General features: G+C 39.6%; 1 protein-coding gene across 1 annotated transcript in view; it reads right to left on the bottom strand.

The window, feature by feature from the left end:
• Positions 1-18,297, bottom strand: part of LOC128647250 (sodium/iodide cotransporter-like) — a 122,059-nt gene that overhangs the window by 24,076 nt on the left and 79,686 nt on the right. Inside the window, exons 14-16 of the mRNA XM_053700043.1 lie at positions 15,395-15,406; positions 14,017-14,114; positions 13,800-13,924 (exon numbers count right to left, since the gene is read on the bottom strand). Of these exons, the coding sequence (XP_053556018.1) occupies positions 13,800-13,924; positions 14,017-14,114; positions 15,395-15,406 (235 nt within the window). The remainder of the gene's footprint in view (positions 1-13,799; positions 13,925-14,016; positions 14,115-15,394; positions 15,407-18,297) is intronic.

Here is an 18,297-nt window from a genome sequence, read left to right as displayed (position 1 = left end):
AACCTCTATGACTAAGCACTAGGCGTTCAATTTCCATACCTTAAAAATTTAATGATTTGAGATCCTGATGGAAAAACGGACCTTGAGACAGAAGGTCTAGCCTTAATGGAAGTTGCGAAGTTTGGCAGTTTGACATCTGAACCAGATCCGCATACCAAAACCTGTGAGGCCATGTTGGAGCTACCAGCAACGCAAACGATTGTTCCATAATGATTTTGGAAATCACTTTTGGAAAAAGAACTAGAGGTGGGAAGATATAAGCAGGTTGGAAATACCAAGGAACTGCTAACGCATCCACTGCTTCCGCCTGAGCATCCCTGGTACCTGGAAAGTTTCTTGTTTAGATGGGAAGCCTTCAGATCTATTTCTGGAAGACCCCACATCTGAACAATCTGAGAAAACACATCAGATGGAGCGACCACTCCCACGGATATAAAGTCTGATGGCTGAAATAATCCGCTTCCCAATTGTTTATACCTGGGATATGAACCGGAGAAATTTGACAGGAGCTGGATTCCGCCCAAGCAAGTATACAAGATACTTCTTTCATGGCTTGGGGACTGCGAGTCACACCCTGATGTTTGCCATAGGCCACAGTTGTGATATTGTCTGTCTGAAAACAAATGAATGGTTCTCTCTTCAACAAAGGCCACACCTGAAGAGACCTGAAGATGGATTGATAACCTCGCCTTTTGAGGTTTCCAAAACCCTTGTGCTGTCAGAGATCCCCAGACAGCTCCCCAACCTGAAAGACTTGCATCTGTTGTGTTTACAGTCCAGGTTGGATGAACAAAAGAGGCCCCTTGAACTATACGATGGTGATCTAACCACCAAGTCCGAGAGAGTCGAACATTGGGATTTAAGGATATTAATTGTGATATCTTTGTATAATCCCTGCACCATTGGTTCAGCATACAAAGCTGGAGAGGTCTCATATGAAAACGAGCAAAGGGGATCAAGTTAAATGCTGCAGTCATGAGACCTAAAACTTCCATGCACATAGCCACTGAAGGGAATGACTGAGACTGAAGGTTCTGACAAGCTGAAACCAATTATAATCGTCTCTTCTATGTTAGAGACAGAGTCATGGACACTGAATCTATCTGGAAACCTAAAAAAGTGACCCTTGTCTGAGGAATCAAAGAACTTTTTGTTTTTTTTAATCGGCACGTTCCCTTTAATTCTGATATCCTATCATCTTCACAAGCCCTTTTTACAGCTATGTAGCTATTCATACACACACTAGCGTTAATTACTACTTCCTTGTTTACAGTATACGCCATACTTACCAAAACCTACTGCGGTAGGATCATGCTTATGCCACAATGTATTTTGCTTATTGTTGACCATTGATCTCTACAGCTTAAATGTAGTGTAAAAATAAAATAAAAATTTATACATCTGAGATTTGTGATTCCTGTTGTTGTATTATTGACATGGCTCAATAAAGTTTATTTGAAAATCAAAAAAAAAAAAGAAGGAAAATTGCAACCACTCCCTTATAATAGAAAAAATAAAAAGAACTTTTTGGTAAATTGATCCTCCAACCATGTCTTTGAAGAAACAACACTAGTTGATTTGTGTGAGATTCTGCAGAATGTAAAGACTGAGCTAGTACCAAGATATCGTCCAAATATGGAAATACCGCAATACCCAGCTCTCTGATTACAGAGAGTAGGGCACCGAGAACTTCTAAAAGATTCTTGGAGCTGTTGCTAGGCCAAACGGAAGAGCGACAAATTGGTAATGCTTGTCTAGAAAAGAGAATCTCAGAAACTGATAGTGGTCTGGATGAATCGCAATATGAAAATAAGCATCCTGTAAGTCTATTGTGGACATATAATGCTCTTGCTGAACCAAAGGCAGAATAGTCCTTATAGTCACCATTTTGAAAGTTGGCACTCTTACATAACGATTAAAAATTTTCAGATCCAGAACTGGCCTGAATGAATTTTCTTTCTTTGGGACAATGAATAGATTTGAATACAACCCCAGACCCTGTTCCTGAAACGGAACTGGTATGATTACCCCTGAAAGCTCCAGGTCTGAAACACACTTCAGAAAAGCTTGAGCCTTCACTGGATTTACTGGGATGCGTGAGAGAAAAAAACCTTCTCAGAAACTGATAATGTTCTGGATGAATCGGAATATGAAGGTATGCATCCTGCAAGTCTATTGTGGACATATAATGTCCTCGCTGAACAAAAGGCAGAATAGTCCTTATAGTTAGTCCTTATAGTCACCATCTTTAAAGTTGGTACTCTTACATAACGATTCAAAATTTTCAGATCCAGAACTGTTCTGAATAAATTTTCCTTCTTTGGGACAATGAATAGATTTGATAAAAAACCCAAACCTTGTTCCTGAAGAGGAACTGGCGTGATTACCCCTGAAGACTCCAGGTCTGAAACACACTTCAGGAAAGCCTGAGCTTTTACTGGATTTGCTGGGATACATGAGAGAAAAAAATCTTCTCACAGGAGGTCTTACTCTGAATCCTATTCGGTACCCTTGAGAGACAATACTCTGAATCCAATGATTTTGGACAGAATCTGCCCAAATGGTTTGGAAGAATCTTAATCTGGCCCCTACCAGCTGAGCTGGAATGAGGGCCGCACCTTCATGCATACTTGGGGGCTGGCTTTGGTTTCTTAAACGGTTTGGATTTACTCCAACTTGAAGAAGGTTTCCAATTGGAACCAGATTCTTTGGGGGAAGGATTAGGGTTCTGATCCTTATTTTGTCGAAAGGAACAAAAGCGGTTAGAAGCTTTAGATTTACCCTTAGGTCTTTTATCCTGAGGCAAAAAAACTCCCTTCCCCCCAGTGACAGTTGAAATAATTGAATCCAACTGAGAACCAAATAACTTATTACCTTGGAAAGAAAGAGATAGTAATCTAGACTTAGATACCATGTCAGCATTCCAATATTTAAGCCACAAAGCTCTTCTAGCTAAAATAGCTAAAGACATAGATTTAACATCAATTTTGATGATATAAAAAATGGCATCACAAATAAAATGATTAGCATGTTGACGCAAGCAAACAATTCTAGATGAATCGGGATCCATTTCCTGTTGCGCTAAACTTTCCAACCAAAAAGTTGATGCAGCTGCAACATCAGCCATAGAAATGGCAGGCCTGAGGAGATGACCAGAATATAAATAAGCTTTCCTTAGATAAGATTCAAGTCTCCTATCTAAAGGGTCTTTAAAAGAAGTACTATCTTCCATAGGAATAGTAGTACGTTTAGCAAGAGTAGAAATAGCCCCATCAACTTTGGGGATCTTTTCCCAAAACTCCAATCTAACTGCTGGCAAATGATACAATCTTTTAAACCTTGAAGAAGGAATAAAAGAAGTACCAGATCTATTCCATTCCTTAGAAATCATATCAGAAATAGCATCAGGAACTGGAAAAACCTCTGGAGTAACCACAGGAGGTTTATAAACAGAATTTAAATGTTTACTAGTATTAATATCAAGAGGACTAGTTTCCTCAATATCCAATGTAATCAACACTTCTTTTAACAAGGAACGAATATACTCCATTTTAAATAAATAAGTAGATTTGTCAGTGTCAATATCTGAGGAAGAATCTTCTGAATCAGATAGATCCTCGTCAGATGAGGATAATTCAGTATGTTGTTGGTCATTAGAAATTTCATCAACTTTATGAGAAATTTTAAAAGACCTTTTACGTTTATTAGAAGGCGGGATGGCAGACAAAGCCTTCTGAATCGCATCAGCAATAAAATCTTTTATATTCACAGGTATATCTTGTACATTAGATGTTGAAGGAACAACAGGCATAGTACTATTACTGATGGACACATTCTCTGCATGTAAAAGCATATCATGACAACTATTACATACCACAGCTGGAGATATAATCTCCACAAATTTACAACAAATGCACTTAGCTTTGGTAGAACTGTTATCAGGCAGCAGGGTTCCAACAGTGGTTTCTGAGACAGGATCAGATTGAGACATCTTGCAAATGTAAGAGAAAAAACAACATATAAAGCAAAATGATCAATTTCCTTATATGGCAGTTTCAGGAATGGGAAAAAGATGCAAACAGCATAGCCCTCTAACATAGAAAAAGGCAAGAGGCATATTGTAATGGGGTTTTAAATAATGAAATTATTTGGCGCCAAGTATGACGCACAACCTAACTGAAATTTTTTTAGTGCTAACAACATCCGGAAATGACACACTCGCCTCATTGATGACGCAACCTTGAGCAAGGAACTCGGCGTCAACTAACTTTGCGCCCAAAAAAATTATTGCACCAAGAATGACGCAATAAACTTCGGCATTTTGCTCCCTCGTGAGCCTAATTTTGCCCGCAAAATTTAAAGAGAAAACAGTCAATAAAAAAAAAGACTATACCCCAGGTAAGAAAAAATATTTTCCTAAATATGCTTTTCCAAATATGAAACTGACAGTCTGCAAAAGGAAATATACATAAACCTGACTCATGGCAAATATAAGTACAATACATATATTTAGAACTTTATATTAATACATAAAATGCCAAACCATAGCTAAGAGTGTCTTAAGTAATGAAAAACATACTTACCAAAAGACACCCATCCACATATAGCAGATAGCCAACCCAGTACTGAAACAGTTATCAGTAGAGGTAATGGAATATGAGAGTATATGGTCAATCTGAATAAGGGAGGTAAGAGATGAATCTCTACGACCGATAACAGAGAACCTATGAAATAGATCTCCCGTAAGGAAAACCATTGCATTCAATAGGTGATACTCCCTTCACAACCCTCTGACATTCGCTGTACTCTGAGAGGAATCAGGCTTCAAAATGCTGAGAAGCGCATATCAACGTAGAATCTAAGCACAAACTTACTTCACCGCCTCCATAGGAGGCAAAGTTTGTAAAACTGAATTGTGGGTGTGGTGAGGGGTGTATTTATAGGCATTTTGAGGTTTGGGAAACTTTGCCCCTTCTGGTAGGATTTTATATCTCATACGTCACTAGCTCATGGACTCTTGCCAATTACATGAAGTAAAAGGAGATTTACTAAAACAAAATATGGAATTCTGATTATCTTTTTGTCAAGGAAGATGACAACTATATGATGACAACAGCAGGCAGTGGCTGAGAGGAAGGGCCCTGAACTGCCTAAACAATAATTTAAAGATTAAGTGGATTGGTTACTTCCAGAAAGGTCTCAGTCTCAAAGTCTGTAGAAAGATGTGAATAATCAGTAGTAAGGTCAAAATGTCCTAAAAAGGAACAGACAATGGACACACACACACAAACTCAAACACAAACTTGCATATACACCCAAGGAAAGTCCCACAGAGACAGCCTCAGAAAACACACAAAGACATACATACTCACAGACACCCACAGAAAACACACAAAGACATACACACTCACAGACACCCACAGAAAACACACAAAGACATACACACACACAGAGACACACACAGAAAACACAAAAAGACATACATACACACACACTCACAGAGACATACACAGAACATGCACAAAGACAGACACACAAACCCTCACAGAGAAATCCACAGACAAAAAATTAATACACACTCATAGAGACACCAACAAAAGCACAAAAAAACATAAACACAGGCAATCTTAGTCTGAGAGTATTAAATTTTATGCAGATGTAAAAATCTTAGACAAAATGTCTCCTGGTATCTGAAAAGTCCTTACATAAAGGGGCAGTAAACTGGAATGTAATTAACCCCTTAATGACCAACGATGTACAGGGTATATCCTCCAAAAAATTTCCTTAACGACCAAGGACGTACCCTGTACGTCGTTGGTCTTTGAAAGCGGTGGAAGCGATCCTGATCACTTCCTGATGCTTTCCTGTTATTGCATTGATGCCTCGATATTGAGGCATCCTGCAATAACTGGTTTTAGCCATCCAATGCAGAGAGAGCCACTCTGTGGCCCTCTCTGCATCGGACATCGATGGCCGTAATCGTTAGTGGGTGGGAACCGATGTGGGAGGCTGGTGGGCGGCCATCGGTGTCGGCCTGGCAGAGTTGAGAGGCGGGATCGTGGGCGGAGCCATTGGGAACCGCTACCCTATGGAAAAATGTTGTAATAATAAGTGGGAGAGAGGGGGGAGGGAATTGCTAAATAAAAGATCTAAGGGATCTGGGAGGGGGGGTCTTTGGGGAGGAAGCTACACTACAGAAAAATCTAAAAAAAAATATATATATTTTTTTTTTGTAAACTGGTGACAGCTGCCAGTACTCAAGATGGCTCCCAATAAGGTAGAGGGCGAGGGTTAGAGAGCTGTTGCTGTTTGGGGGGATAAGGGAAGTTAAGGGCTAAGGGGGGATCCTACACAGCAGAATAAAAAAAAAACACCTTTTATTTTAGTACTGGCAGACTTTCTGCCAGTACTTAAAGGGACAGTTTACTCAAAAATGTTCTCCCCTTTAATTTGTTCCCAATGATCCACTTAACCTGCTGGGGTGTATTAAAGTGTTTACAGGTAGCTCCTTTACCCTTATATTGGCATTTGAAATAGTTGATTTAGCATGTGGTATCCCCACCTGTTCTGAAAGTTTGTGGCCGCAGGTCCAAGCTATAGATAAGCTGTGTTAACACAAACAGCAGAAGAAATTACACTCCTAGTGGGATATAGCAGAGATAAGGTAATAAAATCTTGATTTTCCATTGTTCTCTCCAAGTAATGGTTATTGTTTTATGAACATATATAAGATAAAGAAGCAGGTATATTTACACAATGTGATAAAGTAATGAGATCTGATTATACCTACAAGCTCAACCCATTTTATTAGGTTGTGGCTTCAAAACACAAAATAAGAGCTTTAATATACACAAATAAACCTTAAAAAGCTAATTTTCATACATTTTTTTGCAGTTAGTAAAAAAAGCAATTGTAAACACATTAAGGGAAAAACGATTTTACAGTATACTGTCCCTTTAAGATGGCGGGGACAATTGTGGGGTGGGGGATGGAAGAGAGCTGTTTGGGAGGGATCAGGGGGTCTGATGTGTCAGGTGGGAGGCTGATCTCTACACTAAAGCTAAAATTAACCCTACAAGCTCCCTAATTAACCCCTTCACTGCTAGACATAATACACATGTGATGCGCAGAGGCATTTGGCAGCCTTCTAATTGCCAAAAAGCAATGCCAAAACCATAAATGTCTGCTATTTCTGAACAAAGGGGATCCCAGAGAAGCATTTACAACCATTTGTGCCATAATTGCACAAGCTGTTTGTAAATAATTTCAGTGAGAAACCTAAAGTCTGTGAAAAGTTTGTGAAAAAGTGAACAATTTTTTTTATTTGATCGCATTTGTCGGTGAAATGGTGGCATGAAATATACCAAAATGGGCCTAGATCAATACTTTGGGTTGTCTACTATACTAAAGCTAAAATTAACCCTAAAAACTCCAAAGCCATATATGTCTGCTATTTCTGAACAAAGGGGACCCCAGAGAAGCATTTACAACCATTTGTGCCATAATTGCACAAGCTGTTTGTAAATAATTTCAGTGAGAAACCTAAAATTGTGAAAAATGTAATGTTTTTTTTAAATTTGATCGCATTTGGCGGTGAAATGGTGGCATGAAATATACCAAAATTGGCCAAGATCAATACTTGGGGTTGTTTACTACACTACACTAAAGCTAAAATTAACCCTACAAGCTCCCTACATGCTTCCTAATTAACCCCTTCACTGCTAGGCGTAATACACGTGTGGTGCGCAGTGACATTTAGCGGCCTTCTAATTACCAAAAAGAAACGCCAAAGCCATATATGTCTGCTATTTCTGAACAAAGGGGATCCCAGAGAAGCATTTACAACCATTTATGCCATAATTGCACAAGTTGTTTGTAAATAATTTCAGTGAGAAACCTAAAGTTTGTGAAACAATTTGTGAAAAAGTGAACAATTTTTTTTATTTGATCGCATTTGGCGGTGAAATGGTGGCATGAAATATACCAAAATGGGCCTAGATCAATACTTTGGGATGTCTTCTAAAAAAAATATATATACATGTCAAGGAATATTCAGGGATTCCTGAAAGATATCAGTGTTCCAATGTAGCTAGCGCTAATTTTAAAATAAAGTAGTTTGGAAATAGCAAAGTGCTACTTGTATTTATGGCCCTATAACTTGTAAAAAAAGCAAAGAACATGTAAACATTGGGTATTTTTAAACTCAGGACAAAATTTAGAAACTATTTAGCATGGGTGTTTTTTGGTGGTTGTAGATGTGTAACAGATTTTGGGGGTCAAAGTTATAAAAAGTGTATTTTTTTCAATTTTTCCTCATATTTTATCATTTTTTATAGTAAATTATAGGATATGATAAACATAATGGTATCTTTAGAAATTCCATTTAATGGCAAGAAAACCGGTATATAATATGTGTGGGTACAGTAAATGAGTAAGAGAAAAATTACAGCTAAACACAAACTCCGCAAAAATGTAAAAATAGCCTTGTCCCAAACGGAAAGAAAATGGAAAAGTGCTCTGGTCATTAAGAAGTTAAAAAAAATATATAAATAAAAGAATCATATCTGCCAAAACGCCACCTACCATTTGTGTATTAAGGAGGAAACATTTCTGCATGGTTTTAAATATAGAATTTATTCAGCATTGTCAAATAATCATAAATACACTGCTGCATATTGCTAAAAGAATGTGTTTTTATGGACCTCTGGCCTCACCACACAACTACCACACTAAAGTTACAATTGGGAATATCTCTCCTGGCCAGCAGGAGGAGGCAAAGAGCACCACAGCAAAGCTGTTAAGTATCACCTTCCTTCCCTCCAATCCCAGTCATTCAACCGAAGGAAAAAGAGAGAAAGGAAGTAACACAAGGTGCAGACGTGCCTGAGGTTTACAACACAAAGCCTGTCTAAATAAACAGGATGGACCGTGGACTCACTGTGTCAAGAAATAAATACATTTATCAGGTAAGCATACATTTTGTTTTCTTTCTAATGACACAGTGAATCCACGGATCATCTCTAATTATTATTGGGAATCAATACCCAAGCTAGAGGACACAGATAAGGGAGGGACAAGACAGGGAACCTAAACAGAAGGCACCACTGCTTGAAGAACCTTTCTCCCAAAAGAAGCCTCAGCTGAGGCAAAAGTATCAAATTTATAGAATTTTGAAAAAGTGTGTAGAGAGGACCAAGTTGCAGCCTTGCAAATCTGTTCCACAGAAGCATCATTTTTGAATGCCCAGGAAGAGGAAACAACCCTCGTGGAATGAACCGTGACTCTCTCAGGAGGCTGCTGTCCAGCAGTTTCATAGGACAAGCAAATTATAGTCTTCAGCCACAAAGAAAGAGAAGTAGCTGTAGCTTGATGACCCTTGCGTTTCTCAGAGAAAACAACAAACAATGCAGAAGACTGGCGAAAATCCTTAGTCACCTGTAAATAGTATTTCAGCACACGTACCACATCTAGGTTGTGCAGCAAACATTCTTTATGAGAAGAAGGGTTAGGACACAAAGAAGGAACAACAATTTCTTGATTAATGTTCCTATACGAAACCACTTTAGGAAGAAAACCTAACTTAGTACGCAGAACTACCTTATCTGGATGAAATATAAGGTAAGGAAATTCACACCGCAACGCCGAGAGCTCCCAGACTCTACAAGCAGAAGAAATTGCAACAAGAAACAAAACTTTCCAAGATAACATCTTAATATCTAAGGAATGCATAGGCTCAAATAGAGCCTGCTGAAGAACTTTAAGAACAAGTTTAAGACTTCAGGGAGGAGTAACAGGTTTGAACACAGGTCTGATTCTGACCAAGGCCTGACAGAAAGATTGCACGTCTGGTACAAAATTCTAGGAATCCGAACTCTACGCCAAGAGTAGCCTCGGGATTCACACCAATACAGATATTTACGCCTTATCTTATGGTAAATCTTTCTAATCACAGGCTTATGAGCCTGAATCAAGGTCTCAAGAACCGACTTCAAAAACCTGTGCTTTGATAGAATTAAGTGTTCAATCTCCAAGCAGTCAGCTTCAGAGAAACAAGATTTGGATGAAGGAAGGGCCCTTGAAGTAGAAGTTCCTTCCTAAGTGGAAGTCTCCAAGGTGGAAGAGGAGACATCTCCACTAGATCTGCATACCCAATCCTGTGAGGCCATGCCGGTGCAATGAGGATCACCAACGCCTTCTCCTGTTTGATTCGAGCAATGACCCGTGGAAGGAGAGTGAACGGAGGAAATAGGTATGCTAGACTGAAATTCCAAGGAACCGCCAGAGCATCTATCAGTGCAGCCTGAGGATCCCTTGACCTTGACATGTACCTCGGGAGCTTGGCATTCTGTCGAGATGCCATGAGATCCAGCTCCAGCTGTCCCCATTTGAGAATCAAGTTGGAAAACACCTCCGGATGAAGTTCTCACTCCCACAGGTGAAAGGTCTGTCTGCTCAGAAAATCCGCTTCCCAATTGTCCACTCCTGGAATGTGGATCGCAGATAGACAGCAATTGTGGGTCTCTGCCCACTGAATAATATTTCCTACCTCTGTCATGGCCAAGGAACTCCGAGTTCCTCCCTTGATGGTTGATGTAAGCCACTGAAGGTATGTTGTCCGATTGAAACCTGATAAACTGGGCTGAAGCTAACTGAGGCCAGGCCATATAATCATTATGCCTGATGAAACGGTTTGCTAACCGAGAAACGCGTTGCAAATATTGGGGTCCACACTGTTAACCCCTTGGTCTACTTGCCACAACAAACCTTTGTGTTGTTGTATTTTATTTTTGTGTTTTTAATAAATTATATTTTTTTAATTCATCTGCGAGTGGATCACTCTACCTACTTTCTGCCTGACATCCTTTACAAGAGATATCCCTAACATTTGGTGCAAGTTTACTTTGGAAAATTGGATCTACTACCTCACAGCATTTGAGATTGTGCCTTGAGGTGAGCTGCCACACCTGCCTAAATCTGCAGCCTGTTCCCACCAGCACATTGGTGTGCTTTTGGAGCATGTGAGTACCCATTTTATATCCAGTACAACTTTGCTGTTTATTCTCTTAATGGTCTGCACATGTAGTGCTCCTTTCCTGTGTTTCCTGTAATTCTCCAGCATCACATCATTGAAAGCGTGACTAAATGGGTGAGCTGTCACACCTGTAATAATCTGCAGCCTGTCCCTACTAACACATCAATGTGTTCTTGGAGTATGTGAGTACCCATTTGGCTATCTTTTGAATTCATTGTGTTTACATCTGACGATACATCACATGAGGCGCCCCTCTGTTATTTTCCTTTTTGTATAGTATCACCTGGACCTGCCAGTGAGGAGGAGGCAGCCACCACTTGAAAAGCAGCTTATACCTTTCCAAGGACATTATACTTTGTTTTATATGTCAATGGTGTTTTAAGAATCATTCCAATTTGTATATAAGATTTATTTCTGTTTGTTTTATACTTCTTATTACAGACATGCCAATCCGACACTATTTTACCTTTCATATAGCATATTGTAGCGCCCCCTTGTGTGACCAGGTCACACCGTTTGTATAGGATACGACTTCAGCATCAGAAGAAGGAATTACACTGTCTGAGTCTGAGATTTCACCCTCAGATGCTACTGAAGTATCTTCCTCCTCAGACTTCTGGGAAGGAACATTCGGAATAGCCACGACTGTGTCAGAAACCTTACTCACTGATTCCTTAGATTTCCTATTGCGCTTTCCCTGCAGCATGGGAAAAGCAGACAGCGAATCAGTTAGCACAGAAGATATGTGGGTAGCAATGTCTTGCAACGTAACTCCAACCGGAGTGTGAGAGGAAACGCAGGGCGCTGCATGTGTAGACAATAATGTTTGGGACTCTTGAGAAAGCTGAGGAGAAAGCATATCTCGAACAGGAGACCCCTGAACAGCATTCGCCTTAGACAAAGATGACTCAAATTCAAAAAGTCTATCCCTGTAAGGCAATGTTTTCTCAATACATGAGGAACAAAAAGGGATTGGTGGTTCCACATTAGCATAAAAACACAAAGTACAAGTAACATTTTGCAGGGCCTCTTGGTCCATCTTTATCCAATAAATGAACAAATAAAAAATAAAATACTTTTATTTAACTTTAAAATTGTGGCAAAAAAAAACGTTAATGTCCCTTTAAATTTTAAAGTAACTTTTGATTTACTAATAAAAAAGCAGCAGCTCTATAGAACCCCAGACAGCCTCTACACCTCAGCTAGCTCTGCTGAGGTGCCTACCTGTCCTGCTGGTTGCCGGAGTCAATAGTAAAGAAAATCCGTACTCAATCCAGAGCTGCCCGGAAACAAAAACCAAACTGAGCCTATAAAAAAAATTAGTTCTCTCGTCCCCAGTGTCTGCACAAACTGCCTCACATTATCCTATTAACCCATAATAGGATTAATGCATCTAATGTCTCATACGGAGCTAACTGTTAAAGTGCCAATATTTTTTTCTTGCTTAGAAAAATAAATTTAGCACTAACCTTAATGTAAATCTGCCTGGCAGCAGGGCAGCTCACTAGGTTTGAGAGGCATTCTCCCTCACATGGACCTGTGGAAAAAAAAGAAAGACTGAGTAATCTTACTCAGGCTTTCGAGTTAGGGTAGCAACAACTATTTGGGAGGCACAGTGAGGATTATACCCCACAAGTTCCCAATTGCTTAAAAGCAACCACTGCTCTACTGAAGAGACTGACATGGGCTATGGCTAAACCCCAGGAAGGAGCAGAACAATCTTGCTCTGCTTTCAAATAATACAATCTTGATTGAAGAATCTTCTTTCAGACACCTAAACTATACCACCTCCTTGCTTTTAACGTAGGCAAAGAGAATGACTGGGGTTGGAGGGAAGGGAGGTGATACTTAACAGCTTTGCTGTGGTGCCCTTTGCCTTCTCCTGCTGGCCAGGAGAGATATTCCCAATAGTAATTAGAGATGATCTGTGGACTCACTGTGTCATTAGAAAGAAAACATTTACTAATTAAGTCCTACCTACTCTGAAAATGAAAGTAATCTGCCGCCTTACTCTGGCCCACACTGTACAATCTGAAGTGCCAAGTCTGTCTCACACTGTGCATAGTGGTTTAGTGCACACTCAGAAATCCTCTTAAATGCTAATGCTTTACTCCTTGTAATGACATTTCCCATGCTCAATAGCACTCTGCTGTAGCGCCCTCTGGTGGCTGCCAAAATGTAAAAAAAAAAATAGTTGTGCTTGCCTCATGGGGCCCACTAGGCCCCTGACAGGAGTCACCCTATTCACCCCCTGAAGGTGGCCCTGCCTACTGGCAGTGTAATTTATTCTGCTGGCTATGTTTACACAGCTTCTCTATAGCCTATACCTAGGGTTACCACCTCAGCCATGTTTTCCTGGACACTTATGAGTTACACATGCTGCATGGTGTGCAGGGAGGAACATGTATTGTGTTTCTGGATAGCACTATTCATATTCCTCCCTGCACACCCTGCACCATGTGTAACTTATAAGTGTTAAGGGATGGGTGGCAACCCTGCCTATACCTAAATATAGAAACTTTCAGTATAGGTAGGGATGCCACAGGCAATATCAGCTATTCTAATTGCTGATATAAAGTTAAAGGAGCTACTTGTAAAACATTTAATATACTCCAGACGGTAAAATGGATCATTTGGAACAAATTAAAGGGGAGAAAAAAAATTAGGGTAAACTGTCCCTTTAACAGACCTTTCACATGAGATTTTACGTTATATCCCTGCATTACACTCTTGAAGTTTGTTATATCATAGGACTTTATGGCCTCACCTTTATTTCAGTCTCTTCTGTCCCTCTCTCTTTCTTTTCGATTGATTTGATTGGTTGAATGTAGGATCTTGTGTCTAAGTCCCACCATATCAAACTTTGCGAAATGTCTTCTCTCTTCTTAGGCCCTAAACAAGAGAATATTAGGATGGATGGTTATCCATATGACCTTCCTTAAGCTCTTGTCCATACTGGCAGAGAGGTTCACAGGATTAATTACCTGTAAACTGACTAACCAGGACTCCAACAAGAATTGTGCTGAAAGTTCCTAGGGCAGCATAATAGAGATAAGACAGGGAGTAGAAATCTTGGATGTTGCTCGACCTAAGTAGGAATGGATACAATTATAATGTGAATGAATACCTATTCCAGCATACATGTGAATATATTAACTACTAAACCCTAATACCTTTTATCTTTGTTACCCTGATGTGAAAAAGATATATTCAAGGGTAACCTGAAAAAAATGGGGCAATATAACAGTATGCAAATTTTATTTTTATACAGCCAGGGTTTATCAGTTGCATGTTTGGCTTTATGTATCTAAACTCTACTGCTGAGTGGCTATTTTCCTCCACTACCATCCTACTGCATAATCACATGATCCGCACCTTTTCCTTGCAGCTAGGTGCACTAAAGGAACAGTCAACACAAAAATTGTTATTGTTTAAAAAGATAGATAAGTCCTTTACTAACCATTCTCCAGCTTAGCACAAAAAACATGGTTATTAACATACTTTATAACATTTAAACCTCTAACCTTCTGTCTGTTTCTAAATCCCTAAAGACAGTGCTAACGCCTGTGCATTCTAGCAACACAGCACTAATTGGCTGAAGAGCAAGTCTATAGATAAAGTCATGTGATCAGGGGGCTGTCAGATGATGCTTAGATACAAGGTAATCACAGAGGTAAAACGTTTATTAATATAACCATGCTTTCTGTGCAAAACTGGTGAATGGGTAATAAAGGGATTATCTATCTTTAAAAACAATAAAAAAATTTGAGTTGACTGTCCCTTAAGCTCTGTTTTCCAGCTAGATGTGCAGTTCACTATCACTTTCCTACTGTAGTACATGACATGCAGGGAGCAAAAGTAAAACCTGCAAGTACAAATGACTACATTAAAAAAGACATTCAGTGTCCCTTTAAGAAAGTGGGACCAGCCCCTGAAAAGAGGGAAATTTTAAAGTGATGGTAAACTCCCTTGTGGGTAAATACCAGATTTCTAATGTTTAATATAACAGTAATCAAACCGCATTAAAATTAATAATTGTTTATACTTGCTTTTAGTATAATTAACACATATTCCCAATCCGTTTTAGCGCTGCTTAGCTCCGCCCCTCTGATTCCTTACACAAAATCTATGTGAGTCTATTGCGGTCCCACCCGCTCTGCACGTCAGAGCAATTGCACGCTCCCGACATGGATATTATTACCGCATGCGCAGTGGTTTAAATGATGTGTAACAGGTAAACAGTGATGAGAACGAGTGAGCGAGCGATCGGTCCCTTAGAAAACCAGCAATTTCTATTAAAATAGTTATAAATCAGTAACGGCTAGATTTAGAGTTTTGTCGGTAACGACCCGCGTAGCTAACGCTGGCTTTTTTCTGGCCGCACCTTTAAAATAACTCTGGTATTGAGAGTCCACAGAATGGCTGCGTTAGGCTCCAAAAAAGGAGCGTAGAGCATATTTAACGCCACTGCAACTCTCGATACCAGAGTTGCTTACGGACGCGGCCAGCCTCAAAAACGTGCTCGTGCACGATTCCCCCATAGGAAACAATGGGGCTGTTTGAGCTGAAAAAAAACCTAACACCTGCAAAAAAGCCGCGTTCAGCTCCTAACGCAGCCACATTGTTTGCTATAGGGAAACACTTCCTACGTCTGCACCTAACACTCTAACATGAACCCCGAGTCTAAACACCCCTAACCTTACACTTATTAACCCCTAATCTGCCGCCCCCGCTATCGCTGACCCCTGCATATTATTATTAACCCCTAATCTGCCGCTCCGTAAACCGCCGCTACTTACATTATCCCTATGTACCCCTAATCTGCTGCCCCTAACACCACCAACCCCTATATTATATTTATTAACCCCTAATCTGCCCCCCACAACATCGCCTCCACCTGCCTACACTTATTAACCCCTAATCTGCCGACCGGACCTGAGCGCTACTATAATAAAGTTATTAACCCCTAATCCGCCTCACTAACCCTATAATAAATAGTATTAACCCCTAATCTGCCCTCCCTAACATCGCCGACACCTAACTTCAAACATTAACCCCTAATCTGCCGACTGGAGCTCACCGCTATTCTAATAAATGTATAAACCCCTAAAGCTAAGTCTAACCCTAACACCCCCCTAAGTTAAATATAATTTTAATCTAACAAAATTAATTATCTCTTATTAAATAAATTATTCCTATTTAAAGCTAAATACTTACCTGTAAAATAAATCCTAATATAGCTACACTATAAATTATAATTATATTATAGCTATTTTAGGATTAATATTTATTTTACAGGTAACTTTGTAATTATTTTAACCAGGTACAATAGCTATTAAATAGTTAATAACTATTTAATAGTTACCTAGTTAAAATAATAACAAAATTACCTGTAAAATAAATCCTAACCTAAGTTACAATTAAACCTAACACTACACTATCATTAAATTAATTAAATAAAATATCTACAATTATCTACAATTAAACCTAACACTACACTATCAATACATTAATTAAATACAATATCTACAAATAACTACAATGAAATAAACTAACTAAAGTACAAAAAATAAAAAAGAACTAAGTTACAAAAAATAAAAAAATATTTACAAACATAAGGAAAATCTTACAACAATTTTAAACTAATTACACCTACTCTAATCCCCCTAATAAAATAACAAAGCCCCCCAAAATAAAAAATGCCCTACCCTATTCTAAATTACTAAAGTTCAAAGCTCTTTTACCTTACCAGCCCTGAACAGGGCCCTTTGCGGGGCATGCCCCAAAGAATTCAGCTCTTTTGCCTGTAAAAAAAAACATACAATACCCCCCCCCAACATTACAACCCACCACCCACATACCCCTAATCTAACCCAAACCCCCCTTAAATAAACCTAACACTAAGCCCCTGAAGATCATCCTACCTTATCTTCACCATACCAGGTTCACCGATCGGTCCTGGCTCCAAAATCTTCATCCAACCCAAGCGGGGGCTGGCGATCCATCATCCGGTGGCTGAAGAGGTCCAGAAGAGGCTCCAAAGTCTTCATCCTATCCGGGAAGAAGAGTAGATCCGGACCGGCAACCATCATCTTCCAAGCGGCATCTTCTATCTTCATCCGATGAGGACCGGCTCCATCCTGAAGACCTCCACCGCGGACCCATCTTCATCCGGCGACGTCCAACTGAAGAATGACGGTTCCTTTAAGGGACGTCATCCAAGATGATCCAATCAGCCAATCAGATTGAGCTTGCATTCTATTGGCTGATCGGAACAGCCAATAGAATGCGAGCTCAATCTGATTGGCTGATTGGATCAGCCAATCAGATTGAACTTGATTCTGATTGGCTGATTCCATCAGCCAATCAGAATATTCCTACCTTAATTCCGATTGGCTGATAGAATCCTATCAGCCAATCGGAATTCGAGGGACGCCATCTTGGATGACGTCCCTTAAAGGAACCGTCATTCTTCAGTTGGACGTCGCCGGATGAAGATGGGTCCGCGGTGGAGGTCTTCAGGATGGAGCCGGTCCTCATCGGATGAAGATAGAAGATGCCGCTTGGAAGATGATGGTTGCCGGTCCGGATCTACTCTTCTTCCCGGATAGGATGAAGACTTTGGAGCCTCTTCTGGACCTCTTCAGCCGCCAGAGGATGGATCGCCAGCCCCCGCTTGGGTTGGATGAAGATTTTGGAGCCAGGACCGATCGGTGAACCTGGTATGGTGAAGACAAGGTAGGATGATCTTCAGGGGCTTAGTGTTAGGTTTATTTAAGGGGGGTTTGGGTTAGATTAGGGGTTTGTGGGTGGTGGGTTGTAATGTTGGGGGGGTATTGTATGTTTTTTTTTACAGGCAAAAGAGCTGAATTCTTTGGGGCATGCCCCGCAAAGGGCCCTGTTCAGGGCTGGTAAGGTAAAAGAGCTTTGAACTTTAGTAATTTAGAATAGGGTAGGGCATTTTTTATTTTGGGGGGCTTTGTTATTTTATTAGGGGGCTTAGAGTAGGTGTAATTAGTTTAAAATTGTTGTAAGATTTTTCTTATGTTTGTAAATATTTTTTTATTTTTTGTAACTTAGTTCTTTTTTATTTTTTGTACTTTAGTTAGTTTATTTCATTGTAGTTATTTGTAGGTATTGTATTTAATTAATTTATTGATAGTGTAGTGTTAGGTTTAATTGTAACTTAGGTTAGGATTTATTTTACAGGTAATTTTGTAATTATTTTAACTATTTTAGCTGTTAAATAGTTCTTAACTATTTAA

The sequence above is a fragment of the Bombina bombina genome, chromosome 2, assembly GCF_027579735.1.
Source record: "Bombina bombina isolate aBomBom1 chromosome 2, aBomBom1.pri, whole genome shotgun sequence".
In the NCBI taxonomy this organism is placed as follows: Eukaryota; Metazoa; Chordata; class Amphibia; order Anura; family Bombinatoridae; genus Bombina; species Bombina bombina.
This window is presented reverse-complemented; position numbering and strand designations above follow the sequence as displayed.